General features: G+C 44.7%; 1 protein-coding gene across 4 annotated transcripts in view; it reads left to right on the top strand.

Annotated features, from left to right (window-relative positions):
* Nucleotides 1-17,487, top strand: part of Ikzf1 (IKAROS family zinc finger 1) — an 89,207-nt gene that overhangs the window by 61,151 nt on the left and 10,569 nt on the right. For 2 of the 4 annotated variants that reach the window (XM_021210474.1, XM_029545409.1), the window contains 4 exons: nucleotides 2,514-2,774; nucleotides 8,322-8,489; nucleotides 12,712-12,834; nucleotides 15,820-15,954. In XM_021210474.1, coding sequence (XP_021066133.1) covers nucleotides 2,514-2,774; nucleotides 8,322-8,489; nucleotides 12,712-12,834; nucleotides 15,820-15,954 — 687 coding nt within the window. The remainder of the gene's footprint in view (nucleotides 1-2,513; nucleotides 2,775-8,321; nucleotides 8,490-12,711; nucleotides 12,835-15,819; nucleotides 15,955-17,487) is intronic. The other 2 variants (XM_021210475.1, XM_021210476.1) reach the window with 2 other exon arrangements.

Below are 17,487 nucleotides of genomic sequence, written 5' to 3'. Positions count from 1 at the left end.
CACAGAGAGAGAGAGAGAGAGAGAGAGAGAGAGAGAGAGAGAGAGAGAGAGAGAGAGAGAGAGAATTGAAAAATAACCAGAGGTTGAGATTTTTGTAGTTTTACTGTGCTTCCTAGAGAGCAAGTTTGACGTAGTCTATGGTCTGTTGCTATAACAAAAATTCCACAGACTAGTTAGCATATAAACAATGTAAATTCATTTAGCTTTAATTGTGGAGGATAAGAAGTTGAGTGTGGCATCTACATCTGGTAAGGGACTTAAGTGGCTAGATAGGACATTGCTCTAGCACAGGCCTGTCTTCCTCTTAGTCAGCTTTGCATTGCTAAGTGAAAACCCAAAGCAAGGAGTTCACCGAGAACAGTGTATTTGGTTAGACTCTAGAGGTTCCAGGCAAACAACAGGGAAGGCTTTGGTGAGAACGGCCAATGATGGTGATGAGGAGCATGTGTCAGAGTCAATCACACATCAGACGTTGGAAAGTAGAAAGTGGCTGACCCGGACAATATAGTCTCACAGTTTTTCTGAGGGGACGCCATTAGCCATCTAAGGACTTCCCACCAGGTCCCAGCTCAGAACAGGTTCTCACCCTGAATAAACCTTTTCCAAACCATAGCCATGTGAGTGCAGATACTGATGAATTTGAATCTACCCAAAGATACCTAAGAATCGATACTCCAGAGTCCAGGGTCATTAATCACCACTGTGTGAAACGCAGACCTTTCCTCTCTTGCCACATGGATAGGATCCGGCCTCTGAGGGAAGTGAGGACAGCTGATTTGCAAAGTCTCGAATCAGAGTCGTGTAGGGAAAAGCTTTTTGAGAATTCCCCATTACAGTTCGTACGTTTCATCCCATTACTAAGCCAGTAAGCCTTTTCTGCAAAGAGCTAACAGGATAATATTGGCAGTAAGTAGGCACTGGAGACCTCTCTGTAGAGACCTCCCAGACCTGGAGCTAGCAGGTTGCTAGCTCTGGGACCATAGCAAGTTCTTTGACTGAACTATACCTCTACCACTACAAAATATAGGATGCTAATGGTGTGCCCCTTTCGAGTTGTTGTGAGGTTAAATGGCAAGTGCCATTAAAGTACCAGAGGTCTAGTACAAGGTAAGTACAATAAGCACTGTTGGGGTCAGGCAGAGCCTTGGTGGATGTCACTTGCTGTGTCAATTGCTGCTTCCCTTAGTCCTCTCAGCTGCCCCAGGCTGGCCATGGCTATGAAAGCTCCTGTATTTACAGATGAGGAATGAGGAACAGAGTACTCAGATGAACTGCCTAAAATCACTGTGCCTTTAAATAAAGGTGCCAAGCCTCCAGATCAGGCAGTTTTCTCTTGGTGTCAGGACCTCAAATGTCCCAGTCGAGAGAAATTTGGGAAATAAGATTATCTCTCTGGCTGTGAAGCAGGTGGGCTACTTTAACTGGGTATTATCCATTGTAAAGTGAACTTAGATCCCCCTCAAGGGTCTATTTAAACACACAGTTGAATTCACCCCAGAATTTGGGAACCCTGCTGCTCTGGGGACCAAACTTTGAGAATCCTTGGCCAAAAGTGCTCCTCAGAAGTTATGTCAAATAGAGGCTGGAGATTCAGATCAATGGTTAATAGTAATTGACTTGCAGAGGACCCAGATTTAGTTCTAAGCACCCACGTTTGGTGGTTCACAAAAGCCTGTAGCTCTAGTCCCACAAAGCTGCACACAGTGTGCATACATACGAGCAGACACTCCCACATACACGCAAATGAAAAGCAAATACCTGCGTCTTAATTATGTCCCAATCACCTCACTGGTTATTTTACTTAGAGCAGCATATGTCCCTAACTCTTATGCACCTATGAAAAACACTGTGAGAAATTATGGCTACAGTTTCTACTGACCATTGCATGTGGGATTTATCACTGTACCATTAGTGTTTCAGGAGCGTGTTTATGCAATGTGTTGTATTTTCTTTTTAAAATGAATAGGCGAATAACAAAACTACATGACTTGTGCTGGGACTACAGCGGAGTCAGTAGCGGTGTTTATCTTTGTTAACCTACAAGCATCTTCCTGTCTGAAAGACTGTTACCTGTTGCATTCATAAACTATTCCAGCTAACCTCTTAGCAAATGAAGGCGATGTGGGGACACCTCTAGGTGCACAGGCTGAGGTATGCCGCTATAAGATAAAAAAGAAAGCCAATTGCTAAGAAAATGGAACTTGGGCGAGGAGTTGGAATCAGAGCTCCAAAGAGCAAAGAGCTGTTTCAAATTTGTTGTGCATATGCATAAGAAAATACTCACCCGTTTAGACCTGCCTCTGTCCCTGCATCCCTAAGTGCATCCCGTAGGTGCCATCCACGCTGTCTGGAAGCTTGGTGCACGCACCACTCAGACTGCGCGCCCCCAGGTACAGGCTCAAAACTGCTTAGAAGCTCCAACTGTCTATTTGATGCCTTGTTGCTGCTGTGTTGCTATCTTGTGACTTATTTTTGCAGTGACACTGAGTGGCCTCCTGTGTTGTCTCTTTCAGCCAGTAATGTTAAAGTAGAGACTCAGAGTGATGAAGAGAATGGGCGTGCCTGTGAAATGAATGGGGAAGAATGTGCAGAGGATTTACGAATGCTTGATGCCTCGGGAGAGAAAATGAATGGCTCCCACAGGGACCAAGGCAGCTCGGCTTTGTCAGGAGTTGGAGGCATTCGACTTCCTAACGGAAAACTAAAGTGTGATATCTGTGGGATCGTTTGCATCGGGCCCAATGTGCTCATGGTTCACAAAAGAAGTCATACTGGTAAGGCCTGGGAGTTTTTCCTTGAGTGTCTCCTGAGGTCCTGTGGGGGCTGAAGGAGCAAAATGTACTGTCAAGGGCTGGGGCTGCAACTTTGTATTGTAGAGCACCTACCTAGCACATGTAGTCCCTAAGTTCAAAGTGCAGGAGGGTGGGGAAAAGAATGTGGTCTTGAAGCTTGTTCCCCATTGACTAGCAGGGTGGGCGGCAGTTGCATATAAATAGCTCCCAAGTTGTACTGAGGCACAGCTTTCTTGTTCTGGGGCAGTGTTTGAAAAGTCTTCTCCTCGTGTACCTAATCAACCCTGTGAACGAAAGCGAAGGCTAACAGCGTGTGTGTGTCCGCTTCTGAGACTCTGATAGTACACTCACTAGAAAAAGGGAAAAAAAATCCCAGCCACAGTGCTGACTCTCATGTCCAAAATGTCCATCATTCACATGACGAGATCAAAAGCTAGAGACACACCAAAACTGACTTCACAAATTTCTCACTAAGAAACTGTACATAGAATACTTGTTTTAATCTTGTTAACACTTGGGATTCTCTATTCTGCGGCATTAGTGAATCATTAGTGAGGCATTGGCCTAGCAGCAAAACGGTTGGGTTTTTTTGTTTGTTTGTTTTTTTTTTTCAGAAAGGGTGTAGGTCAGCAAAAAGTGGTTCACCCTACAGTCTGAGTCTCTGGGTCAGCTGGCCATATTGCCACAGGTTTTCATCCCAGAGCAGTCGGGGACTTTCTGCCAAACTCCTGTTATGGTAGAAAGTTTGCACAAGGATTTAAGAGAATAAGAGAATGCAGTAGTCTATTCAAAACCAAGAAAATGTGCAGGAGCCATGCCTACCCCTGCCACTGGCACTGTGCGAAGCCTAACCAGCTTCAGTTGGCTGTTCTACTCCTGTTCCACATGTACATGAACAGCCAGCTCCTTGTTCAACATAACTGTTACTCCACCATCACTAAGGACACTAAAGAGGCTTCCTATAAACATCAGTGGTGTTGAGAACAGTTGTTTGCATGGTATAAGGTTTCTTTGGAACGAAAAAGAGACATTACTCTTCTTTCCATAGAAGTTTCTTGAAAGGTAGATATTATAACCTAGCGAATTCACCCAACTCTCCTAGCCGCAGAAAGCTCACGTGTAAAATGTAGAGAGCCTGGGCAATCACTACCCATACACTGACTTCTTTGGGGCATGAGAAGGCTGGCATCTGCTACTGCAGTGCCCAGGAGGGAGAACAACAACAAGCACAGATGAATGGTAGCATATGTTACTAGATTATCTCAGGAAGCTGAGGAAGATGGCTTGAAAATGACAGGCTTGTCTGTTTCTTACATGGGACTCAACAAGCGTGTGTTATCCAAAAAGGAAACAGGAGCTGGAACAGGTATGGAGCAGTAGTGTCATCACCAAGGAATGAAGACATTTCCAAGATTGGGTTTTATATATGAGCAGAAGCAGTTTCCAAAATTATATCTTCCATGTATAGTATATGTACAAATGACTTATAAGATGATACTTTAATAAATATTTGTCTTCAACAAAAGTTTAGCTTTAAAATTAGGCAAATTTGACTTTTCTGAGAGGACCTTTTCGTTCTCAACTTACTCGTTGAAATAGACCTGGCATACCCAGCCCCGAGAAAACCAAGTGTGAAGGTGACCTTGCTCTTGCCTTCTGTGAGGCGGTGGAAATTAACGTGGAGACCCCTTGACATAGGCTCAACCAGTCTAAGGCCTGTAGCAAACCACTGCTGATAGAGAGCAAACCTCTGACTGTACAGTGAAAGTCCCCTTAGATATTTGACAAATGAATCAAATTCTGATGTAGTAAATTGCTAACATATGACTGCCTGCCTTGATTTAAAAAAAAGAAGAAGAAGAAGAATTACATGTAATGATTAAACCTGCTATCAACAGATCTGGGAGTGGGGTACCTGATATTTGCCACATACTTTCCTCAACAAATAGTGACTAAGTATCATATCTACCCCAATATGCTAAGCTCTTCAATATGGAACAGATAACTTACAGAAAGAGGAAACAGGAAGAGACTACACACACGCACCCATGCACACATACACAAAGTTTGGTCATGGTCAGCTCCACAGTATATCTTCATATACGTGAATATAGAAATCCCCAGGTTGAAGTAAGAACCCCATTTAGCCAACTAGGATTGAATAGCTAGACAGAACAGACAGGTTTTCTCTTCCGGGTCTGGGCGGAATGTGTCAGCAACGTTTTGGGCTCTGCATTTCTACAATAACAGCAGGTAGTGAGAATACTGCCCTCCAGCCCACCCCTGTGAAAGGAGCTGTGAATCACTTGGAATCTTGAGAACATGCAGGTCCTAGTTCAGACTCTGGGAGAATCTGGAGACCCAGCATTCCTAGGAAGTCCTCAAGAATGCTGGGCGTGGAACCTGGAGCACAACCAGCCTCTGGGGACACGCTGTTGAGGACAGGACAATAAGCAGAGCCATCTCTGTGGCCTTTGAGGAGCTGATGTAGGACGTGCTGCCCCAGTGGACAAGCTAGGATGTGCACCAGAGCCTCTCTTCTTCCCACTGCCCATGACCCAATCAACCATGCTCATGACTTGCAGCCCCTTTCTAGTAAACAAAGATCTCAGGGGGCATAGCCCGGCTTCTGCTCCTCTCACTGGGTGACGTTCCACTGCTGCCATTTTCTAAATGGCTTGTGGGCACCCGTGTGTCACTTCCCCTTGGGTGCTCAGTTGGTTTCATGTTTGATTCAAGTGTCACAACCCCAGCGTACCCACCAACAGCTCAGGGTGCATCTGAGGATCACCCTGGGGTGGTAGGAAGCAGCAGACGTGCAGCGGGGGGCCCACCTGTAGCATCATTATTCTGAATAGCAAAGAATAATAGGAAGTAGCTTGAGCAGAGCAAAGGGGCTGGCTTCCTGTGGTCTCCTGCCTAGCAGGTGTTGCCACAGGCGTGGTAGTTACACATCTATTCTTGTAGGCCAGGCTTTTTTTTTAAATCTACCTTCTGCAGACAGGCCCTCGGACATTCTACCAGGTTTTTTTTTTTTCTTTTTTTAAAGAAGATATTCTTTATTACCCAAGTAATGTGTTGCAAACATTGTGACAGAATAAAAAGTGTGGGGTTCCTGGGATGGAAATTAAATTTAGAATTTGCAATATCTAATGTTAAATGTAGGTGGATACAAGCTTAGAGGACCTTAACTTAGCTACAAGCTGTTGTCCTCTGGGAAACAGGTCATGGCCACTGTCAACAGAAACAGACGTGGGCTGTGTTCCATGATCCAGCTCTTTGAACACACCCCCTTATGTGTAACACCTGCATTGAGTGAAATACCATATGGTCCATTTTAGAAATGTGGTCTTTAAGACTCCCCACCATGGGCTGTACATTCATGCCCACACAAGCAATTGGAAATCAGTAGATTTGCGGTAACTCTGCCTTACCTTGCTTTGTAGCAAGGCTTGAGACACCAGGCAAGCAGTCCCCATGGAGAGATCTTTGACTCACATGAGAAGGCAGGTCTCAGTCCCCAAAGAATGCCCACCTTCCCTTCCTGTAGAAGAACAGTGTGCTTTGGAATTATCAAATTCAAAGAAATGGATAATTCAAAGGCGTCATCAGTCCCCTCCGCCTCCCAATGACCAGAACACTGGCTCAAAGCACACCAGGGAGACGCGGCTCTGGAGCACCTCCCAGCTCAGAAATGGGTCGTTCAGCTGCTAAGCAAGTGACTTTGCCCACCTGGATCACCAGGAGTGTCTCCTGAACCTGTTATATGTGCTTTGCCATGCAGCCTGAGGGCCTCCCCTCCCTAAGTAGCAGCTACAGTATTAGGCATGTTCTGCTTCCCCAGCTGGATCTTCCTGCATACACTGCTTATTTTTCTTGTTCCCACTCATCCGATTGGAGCTGAACACTTTGTGAACACAGTATCCGCTGAGTGTGCACTTGGGTTTCACAGACCTGCTGGTGGGTAGTGAGGCTTCTAAATGCTAATACCTACAGTTACCATTCTCCATCCTCCTTGGCTTTAAATGGGGTCTTCAAGGTCAGCTGGCTCTAATCCAGACAGGAATTTTGGGAAACGTTGAATACTTACTGGTTAGTATCAAGAACCCTCTGACTGGCCACTAAATACCATTGTAAATTAGTTCTAACTTTTGTGTTTGCAATGCCCAGTGAAAAAGATCTAGAGGTAATTAGGAAACTCTAGTACCAGTATGCACATTAAAGCTTAACCTGGCACAGGTTTTAATAGTACCACCTGAGCTCGTCTTCAGTCACTGAGATAAAAAAAAAAAAAAAAAAAAAAAAAAAAAAAAAAAAAACACCTCTCTCCATTTCCCAGTTGGAGAAATGTTAATTGGGTATTTTTAGCACATTGTTCACCCTTAACAGAAATGTGTCTCGGGACATGGGTTTCATACATAATGGTCTTTTAAATGAAGCATCTGTTTTTCAAAAGCAGCGTTTATACGGAACACGATGGGCACATCACCCTGAGAGTTAAAGGCTGAGTTAGTGTCCACCCAGCAGGACAGTCATACACTCCTTATTCAGAGGTAGCTCTTGCAACCATCTCCAGACCCAGGGTGTAAGCCAAAGCTCTTGGGCACATAGTGCAGGAGCCCTGGGCGGTCTCAGTCACAAACCAAGCGACCTCCTCGGAAACGCCTCCATAGGCACCAAGATCTGTACCTGGAACACGACTTGTCTACTGTGGACACAAAAAATGAATTTGCAGGATCTCCGAGTTGCGAGGAAAGGGCAAGGCAGGTTATCTCAGGCAACTCGCTGTGCTGCCGAGTGAGCGCCGGAGCCAGGGGTTCCCTCTGGAGGACAGGCCCGCGCGGCTGTCCTGTTCCTGAACTTCTATTTTATTCAATCTTTCTCCAGTCTCTCCCTCTCACGCTCACACTTTCTCTGTCTGTCTCTCTCCTGATTTGCCTGCTTAGGGACAGACAGGTAATGGAGAAGAAATTGAAAGGGAAAATACAGGGAAAATGTAAATGAAAAGAAGTTATTATAACTGTTATAATGAAGTGCCTTTCATTTAAATATAAGAATGTAACGCTGAAATGAACTTGTGATCCTGAAATGCATTTTTAATGAGTTTCCTTTTTATTTTGCTGCTTCAGTGGCATATTTTAAAGACCCTTTGAAAAAAGCCACATTAAAAAACCCCACCAAATGCCACAACACGCAAAATTGGATATTGGTTTATTCCAAAACTGCTGATCAGGAAGAGTGACTCTTCATCACAAAATGTTGCAGTCACTTTATTTAAATGAGTTTGAATTTGCATTGTGATGTGCCATTCTGATTTAGGGAAAAAAAATTAGATTTTCAGATCAAATTGACCCAGCCAGTGAAGCGTTAAGCAGCTGGCAGGTTTAGTCTGAAAGCCTCGTGTTCTATCAAACCTGCAGCCGGTGGAAGTCACCAAGCCCATGGGAAACAACTTTCTCGAGGCAGCCCTCCTTAGCAGCTCTCTCCCAGCGCTCTCTCACCAGGCCGCCCTCTTCCCTTCTCGCCCAGGTGAACGGCCTTTCCAGTGCAACCAGTGTGGGGCCTCCTTTACGCAGAAAGGCAACCTCCTGAGGCACATCAAGCTGCACTCGGGTGAGAAGCCCTTCAAATGTCATCTTTGCAACTATGCCTGCCGCCGGAGGGACGCCCTCACCGGCCACCTGAGGACGCACTCCGGTAGGTTCGCTGGGCGTGGCAGGGATGCCATGTAGGGCCCCAGATCATGTGTTCCATGTCCCCAGCCACTGCCCTTCCAACCCACCCGGTCCACAGCCCTCTGGGGTGTTGGCCTCCTATGTGGTGATCACTATTCCTACTGCACCAGAGGAAATGGGTAGGAGGCGCACGCATGAGGAAACCTCGCCTCCTCGATGCGTTTTTAGAAGCGCTCTCCCCTCCCACCGTGTCAGATAAGTGGGAATTTTTCTCAAGTAGGCTGCTGATGCCCTCACATCTATTGCTGTGCCACACATATCACTGGCTTATGTGGAATATATTGACCAGCAGTAATAAACATAATTTTATATAGTAATATATAATAATAATAATAATAATAAACATAATTTTCCTTGCACAGAGGTAGGTTGGTCAGAGTATATTACCCTGTCAGCCCAGGGCACACTGCCCCTGCCAGAGAGTAACTCCCAGGCTGGAAAACAACAGAGGCTTTGATGGGACTAATCAGTCTAGAGTTGTCAGCAAACTGCAGACAGCAAAATTGCCCTGTAGGGACGTCCCAGATACTCTAGAGTCTCAGAAGACCATCTACATAAATGCTGGACAGTTGTCAGAATGTTCCCAACCTGTCACACAGACTCATCTTTAGGTAGAATACATCCTCTGCTTCCTGAGTAGCTTCTTATCCAGTAGCCCCACAAGCCTCCAGGTCTGAGACACAGGAATTTTGTCCAGCAACTACGTGCTATGTTTGCTTGCGGTCTAGTGTGTGTCACACACATATGTTGCTTCCATTCTGCGCTGTCGTGTGGTGTCATGTGCCACACTGGCTTTAGGAGCTCCAGGTTGATGGGCCTTGCCCCTGCCCTCCAAGGGTGCCCTGTCATAACAAGCCGTCACCCTGTCGTTGCTCAGTGACAGAAGAAAGGTCCTCAGCTCATCTTCCCAAACAGGACAGATGCATCTCAAGTTATCCATCTCTTTGCCCCGTATTTCCTAAGCACCTCAACAGCATCCTATGCGTGTGTGGCATGGTAGAGTCCTGAGGGTCCTACAGGAGCAGAAAGAAAAGACAGTCTGTCCTGTTTGGAGGATCAGGAGAGATTCCCACAGCAGGAGGGCTACAGGGCGTGGGTCAGCTCAGGCTGAATTTGCTTTAGAGGAACTCTAGACCGATGAGAGTGGAGCGTTACTGCAGTGCACATTTTAATAGATGGTGTCCAGAGCTGGGCTTTCTGGTTAGCGGCCACCTCCAGGTGGGCAGCTGTAGAGAAGAAAAGGAGCTAAGGCTATGTGTCATCTCCCCTGTACTCTACCTCCCTACCTGACTGGCAGTGAACAAGTCAGGAGACTCCTAAAAGTGTAGAGCAGGAAGTTGTGACTTGGGCGAGTTTCTTGGCACTGCCGAGAAAGGTTGAGGAGGTGCCCTCTCTGGCAGCATGTGGGTCAGAGAACGTGTCGGGGGACAGACACCTCCCTGTCTTAGGTAGGACACTACCTCAGACCTGGAAGGTGTCTTCTACAAGGAATGAGGAGAACCGGAGGCCTCCTGGGATGGAGGTAACACTGCCTGTGTGTAGATGCTCCACAAGGTGAAGGCACGGCAAGGCAGGGAGTGGCATATGGACCTGGGTAGGTGGCAGGTGACTTAGGAGAAAGTCACATAAACACAGTTGGCAGGCACCATGCACTCAGATTGGCAGCAAGCACAACTTCCCAAGCCAGTGGAAAATTCCAAGACCCACTTTTAGGCTGACAACAGTCACAGCACTATCACCCTTTAATTACTGGCTTACAATATAAATCTTTCCTTCATGTCCATCCTTCAACTGTAAGATAGCAAGATAACACCTTGTGAAATCAGTGCTGAGTTTTGCGTTTTGCCTACATGCTTGGTCATTGCATTTAAGGCATGATGGTATCCTCCTCTCGGTGGGGCTAATTATTTGAATAGTTATTTAAAACAGGTGGAGGGCTCCTGACAGTTATTTCTGCCACAGAGTCACCAATGAGCTGGTAAAGATGTCCACCAGAGACCCCTGGGGCATGGGTGACTCCATTGTCTGAAAATGTGCTTAACAAACACAGCTCTGGGAGAAAAGAAACACTGTGTTTCCTTATTCAAAGCAATTTTACCAGAATGACAGGACTTCAGCCTTTGTCCGCAAAGTCCAGGGTGTTATATTTTCTTACTGAATGAATGGCCACGCCCACATTCCATTAAAAGCTAGGGCCAACCATAGCTTTCCCTAGCATCTGGTGGTGGTCTGAGGTTCTAGACTCTACTGTGATAATGGAATTTGTGCTGGTATCAGGGTTGATACTCTTTTGGAAACTACAAACTTTGTTAGAGACAGTTTGGTTCTCGTGTTCTAGCATTAAAGTTAATCATATACTAAGAAAAATCAGGTGCCATACCGTTTATACAGGGAGGCAATTTGATTCATGAGACAAAATCACTAAAATTAAATTTTTTTCAGCCCTCCCCGTTCTCCCTTTCCTCTTTCCTCTCCCCTTACCCCCAAACTCCTCTGTGTCTCCCTCTCTCACCCTTCCCCTCCTCTCTCCACCTCCCTCCCCGCCCTTCCCTGTCTCCTATTCCCTCTGCAGAAAAAAAATTAATAAAAAAAAAGAAAAAATTTTTTCAGGAAAGGACATGTATTGATTTCTGTAACCATAGAATATAAATGTGCAGCCATATGCAATATTCGTTCCATATTTCATTTGTGGCACATCACTGTCTCTAGACAAAAATTCTATAAAACTGGAGAGATGGCTCAGCAGTTGGAGCACTGGCTGCTCTTCCATAGGAGCCACATTTGATTCCCAGCACCCACATGGTGACTCATAATAATCTGTAACTCCAGTTCCAGGGAGTCCAACTCTCTCTTACAGCCTTTGCGGGCAGACACCAGGCAAGCAAGTGATACCCAGACAACCATGCAGGAGAAACACTCAGACCCATGAAATTAAGTAAAATAAAAATTGTTTTTGAGTCTGTAGATGAAGCTTTGGTTTCCATGAGAGCATCTTCATAGCATCTGGTCACTTAGGAAAGAGACTTAAGTCACACTGAATTACCAGTTATTAAGCATCCCTGTTTGGATGGCTTTATATCATACTTAGCATAAGAAATACAATGTGATGTTGAGATGAAAACTATATTCCACATAAAGTAATTGGAGACCATCTTGTCTAAAAAAAAAATGGGTCTTTATTGAAGTCTTTTAAAACAGCTATTATATGGACCCTTTCCTAGTCTTCTCCTAAAATACCTCTCAAAAAAACCAGGAAGGACTAACCTGTTGTAGAACCACGTTGCCACACCTGAAAGCCACTGGCCATGTGTGGCACTTCAGTTTCAGTAAATTAAAATTAAACAAAATTAAAATGTTAGTCCTCTAGCCAAACTTAGAAATTCCATGTAACTGGTAGCTACCATAGTGACCAATACAGTGAATGCCAAGCTGAACAGATATGCAGAGAACGCTTAGAGTGTTCAAGCCATTAGCGTGAGTTCTAATGTCCAAGGCCGATCTGGAAGTTTCATCATCTCATATTCTTTGGGTATAGAACAGAGGCTTGTCTTATGCTCTTCCTATGCAAAACCCATTGTGTATTCTCCGGGTATATGAAAATGAATTTGGCTTGTCCATATCCCTTTTCATTTTGTATTTATATATTGTATTTTCTTAATATTCTTAAGCAGGATAGTATGTACTATAAGTGTAAAATATATTTGTATTATATAGAAAGATACAATTTAGAAATACCCATTTCATTAAAGCCTTTTCTTGCCATGATTTCTTGAGCATCTTCATTTTGCCTCCTGAATTTTCGCCTTATTCATTAGAGGTTGTCCCAGTGAGGGGTCAGCCTGGGAGAGGCCCACCCTGACAGTGAATCTGTACTCTCCTCGTGTTTCTGTCCACACTGGAACATGGAGATTGTTTACTTTTTCCCATTAAAGGACACACTTGAAGTCAGTGTCATAGGTTGAGATGAAATTCATGAATTCTTGGTACAATCAATGAGTCACCTGGGCATTAACATTTTTAAAATTCATTAGTTTTGACTAAGTCCATAATAGTCATAGCTCAGTAGAGAGTACATTATTTTTTTATCTTTTTTTTTTTTTGGTTACAAATGTATTGCTTGCATCCCCATTACCCAGAAGGCCAATATTTAATTGGAGTCTTAAACTCAATTGTGTTTTCTGCAGTTGGTAAGCCTCACAAATGTGGATATTGTGGCCGGAGCTATAAACAGCGAAGCTCTTTAGAGGAGCATAAAGAGCGATGCCACAACTACTTGGAAAGCATGGGCCTTCCGGGCATGTACCCAGGTAAGCGCTGAGGCCCCCTGCTGAGCTGCACCCCTCCCACTCTGAGTACCTGGGTCAGGATGGGGCTCTGTGGCCTGTTTCAGCCACAGGAGGAACTTTTTGTCCTATAGCACTGCAACTACACTAGGGACAAACCGTGCTTCTCTACTTCCCAAATTCTCAGTTGACCAGTCATACATAACCTGTCCTAAGACCTCCTTAACAGCAGTGACCCTTTTAAGATTCTGTGTTGTAGGGTATTTTGTCATTGTTGTTTGGGTTGTTTTGGTTTGTTTTTTTTTTTTTTTTCCAGTTGGGGGTGGGGGGCGGGATTCAAACCAAGAATTACCTAAAGCTATAGCTAAGTGATGAACGAGCTTGCCTGGTGTGCAAGAAGCCCTGAGTTTGATCTCCAGCACCACAAGTGAGAAAATAAAATAACCAAGCTAGAGTAGTGTCGTTCATGATTGTTTCTTTGTCTTTAAACGTCCAAATAAAATGTGAGTCTTTTTCTTAAAAAAAAAAAAAAAAAAAAAAAAAAAAACTAATTACTCATGAAGGTCTTCCAAGAACTGTTAGGCTGGGACTAAACATTGATTTAGACTGAACTTTGCGTATCCACACTTGGAGAAAGCAGAACTTGTTAGGAGACCTGGCAGGCACTGGTTCTGAGCCTGAGGAAGAGTGCTGGATGTATATTGAGCACTACATTGTAGTGAGAATCAGTTTCTAATTTGTCCTGCCTGGTGTCAGAGCACTGCAGTGGTGGCTTCATGCTCCAGTTCTTTTTCAAGAAGTGAGAAACTATTCTTGCAAGAAGCAGCAGTCTGACCTCAGTGTGCCCAAAGAGTCAGGCACAGGCATTTAATTATATTAGGTTCTGCCTGCCTCTGCCTCATGGCACATTAAGGTACACAAGATGATTATAGTTGCCCCCAAGCCAGTGCCAGCCAGCTTCCATCGCTGTAATGGGTGTCTGAGACAACCAGTAATAATAGGAAGAAGGCAATTCCGTTTTGGAACTTTGGAGGTTTCAGACCATGGTCAGTTGGCTACATTGCTTTGGCCATGCCACGCCGGGAGCACAGGTACACTGAAATCTCCTGCCATAGAGACACTCATAAGCCAGGGACAAAGAAAAAAAGAAAAGGTTAGGACCCATGTTCTTTGTTGAGAGCATGTCCCAGTGACTTAAGGACTTCCTCCAAGACCTCACCCCTCAAGGTTCCCAGCAACTTTTCCTTGGATCGCCCTAGAGCCAAGGCCTCCTACATGTGGGCCTGTGGGGGACACTGCAGTTGCAAACTGTGGCTGCCTAGGTAACGTCTTATTTCACTATTTCACCCCTGCAACACCGCCTTATACATATACAGTGAGTGCTGGCTTAGGGAACATGGCATTGAGGCTCCATCCTGCCAGTAAACATGTGCACTCTCATTCATCTCCTGACCTTAACCCTCCATCTCCCTCAGGTCACCTCATTACCCCACAGACCTAGTTAGGATGGGTCCATTAGTTAAAAACTGCCTAACTCAAGAGATGTAAGCTCAAGAGATGTAAGAAAAGGTTTGTTTTTCTGAATATGATTTTCTTTAGTAAAAAGGTTAAGAAGACCTGTTACACTTGGCTGATATCTGCATAGGATAAGGAACTATCTCCTGAGCCTCCCAGGCACAAGGACAGAGAAAAAGTATGGGGCTCAGAGGTGTGGTATGATGTCACCTGAGAGATGGGGCACCTGAGAGAAGGGAAGATATGTAAATTAGCTTGATAAATCACGTGTATGAATGACTTCTAGAATTAGATTTTATGACTTTCTGTATTTCCTCCTATTAATCAGAGTGGGCTGAATGTTGAGCTATTTAACAAGACACCCTCATAATTCACTGTTAACAGAATATGCCAGCGGTAGTATTTGACTAGAAATGCAGGTTTTAAAGTGACAATATAAAATGCGTAAGGATTGTGTGGGCATGCAAGGTACAGAATAAGGGGCAGAAACTACCAGGTCATCCTGGGCAAGGGGGAAATGTAGACAATGATGGAGTGAATGAAGGCACAGCCATTGTGAATATCCACCCAAATCTAAGCATGGTTTTAATACACACACACACAAAAAAAAAAAATGTTGTGCATCTTGTTAACATTTGATAACCATTTATTGTAGAAAAAAACCCTATCAGAAAAAAATATATTTAAATATTGACAAGGCTAGGGTTACATGAAGATGTAGCCATGGCTCATGGAACTCTTTGAGGAACATGAAGATAAGCTAGATAGAACCAGATAAACCTATGGTAAATCAATGGCCTGAGAAGGGAAACACAAGGCAAAAACAGTATTGGAAGAGCTGGTTAAAAAGTAGAAGCTGATCACTTTACACTCTAAGCTCCTGGGGAATGAAGGAATTATATGTTTTAGAAGTCCCTGCCTTGCAAACTAGGTGTCAAGATAGATGAGACTATGCAGGAGACAAACTTGTATCTTCTTCACTTATGGGCAGGGAGAGATGGTAAAGCAGATGGAATGAGTTAACCTGTATGTCTGTGTTTACCTTAATGGCTGCTCGACTTCCTACCCTGTGCGACTTCTGTGTGGTCATTAGACATGCGCTGTGTGGTTGGGGACTGAGCCCTACACAGTTATGACTTTAGACCCTTTGTTCATTTCTGGACCTGATGATATTTGGTTCTCATGGTTGTGGTTAAATTTGCTTAAGGCAATCTTGACAAAAGCCCCTCCAAAGTCACACAGTGAATGCACTGTGGTCCAGTCTTGGGTGGTAGACAGTAGCTTGTAATGTTGATCTTAGGGATAATGTGGGTTGAACAGGTGGAGGATGGGGTCCTAGCAGGTGGCATTGCTGTAGCTGGTTCTGCCAGGGGCTGGAGGATGGGGAAACGGCTCTTATTGGCACTTGACAAATGTGCAGTTAACACTGGATACAGCTGGATCTTCAAGTGCAAGCATTTCTAAACTAGCCTCTCTAACTGTCTTTGACTTTAGTCATTAAGGAAGAAACTAACCACAACGAGATGGCAGAAGACCTGTGCAAGATAGGAGCAGAGAGGTCCCTTGTCCTGGACAGGCTGGCAAGCAACGTCGCCAAACGTAAGAGCTCTATGCCTCAGAAATTTCTTGGTAAGAGTTAAATGTTTGCTGTCTCTTTAACATAGAACTATGTGGGTGTTCTAGACAAATAAAAATTACTTGAAAGTAGAGGAAAACAAAAAAAAAAATCTCCCTTTTGGAAAAAAAAAAAGCTTATTATTTCTTAAATACTGTAAATTTTTTCTAATCATTTTATTCAAACTGACAGACCTTTTACCAGGAATTAGATCGGGTGTCATCGCATTTGGGGCCTTTGGTATGATGTTTCTGTGGCCGCTCTGACACGGTTACATCAACTCTGAGCTTCAGATCACGTTTTTCCAGGAAGCTTCTTCACGGCTCCCCTCCAAGGACAGTGAGGGTTAATAGGAACCAGTCAGAGATGAGCCCCTCGGAGGACAGCGAAAGGGTGCAGCTAGACTTGCTGTTCTGATCGCTGAATCCTTACCTGTCCTTGATACTATGGGCAATAATGCAGAGGGAGTGAGTTGTTTGTGAGGCACGTTGCCTACAATAAGTCATAGACAAGAACCTCGTGCCTGCCAGCTAAGGCAGACACTGCAAAGACAAGGAAGCAGCTGAGACAGGTGCCCCTGAATGGAACCACTAGCCTCAGAGGCAGGCTCTTATTTTTATTAGATATTTTCTTTATTTACATTTCAAATGCTATCCCAAAAGTTCCCTATACCCTCCCCCACCCTGCTCCCCTACCCACCCACTCCCGCTTCTTGGCCCTGGCCTTCCCCTGTACTGGGGCATATAAAGGTTACAAGACCAAGGGGCCACTCTTCCCAATGATGGCCGATTAGGCCATCTTCAGCTACATATGCAGCTAGAGACACAAGCTCAGGGGGTACTGGTTAGTTTATATTGTTGTTCCACCTATAGGATTGCAGACCCCTTCAGCTCCTTGGGTACTTTCTCTAGCTCCTCCATTGGGGGCCCTCTGTTCCATCCAATAGCTGACTGTGAGCATCCACTTCTGTGTTTACCAGGCACTGACATAGCCTCACAAGAGACAGCTATATCAGGGTCCCTTCAGCAGAATCTTGCTGGCATGTGCCATAGTGTCTGGGTTTGGTGACTGATGATGGGATGGATCCCCGGGTGGGGTGGTCTCTGGATAGGCCATCCTTTTGTCTTAGCTCCAAACTTTGTCTCTGTAACTCCTTTCATGGGTATTTTGTTCCCTATTCTAAGGAGGAATGAAGTATCCACACGTTGGTCTTCCTTCTTCTTGGTTTTCTTGTGTTTTGCAAATTGTATCTTGGGTATTCTAAGTTTCTGGGATCAGAACAGAGATGCTCGTAAATGGGGGCAACATGGGGGAAATGACCCAACCTTCCTAAGCCTGGGTTCCGTTCTTTACGTGTCTCGTAAGGCAACTGGAAGCATAAAATGCCCCCACAGATGTAAAAAATTTTAGAAGCCCTCGGTTGGAAGGTCAGCTACTATCATTGTCAAGAAAAGAAGCCTTATGTCCAAGAAAGAAAAAGTTAAGTGTTTGAGAAGCTGAGGTGGACTTTGGGAAAGGGGCAGGACCTCAGAGGCATGCCATACAGT

The sequence above is a fragment of the Mus pahari genome, chromosome 13, assembly GCF_900095145.1.
Source record: "Mus pahari chromosome 13, PAHARI_EIJ_v1.1, whole genome shotgun sequence".
Lineage (NCBI taxonomy): Eukaryota > Metazoa > Chordata > Mammalia > Rodentia > Muridae > Mus > Mus pahari.
This window is presented reverse-complemented; position numbering and strand designations above follow the sequence as displayed.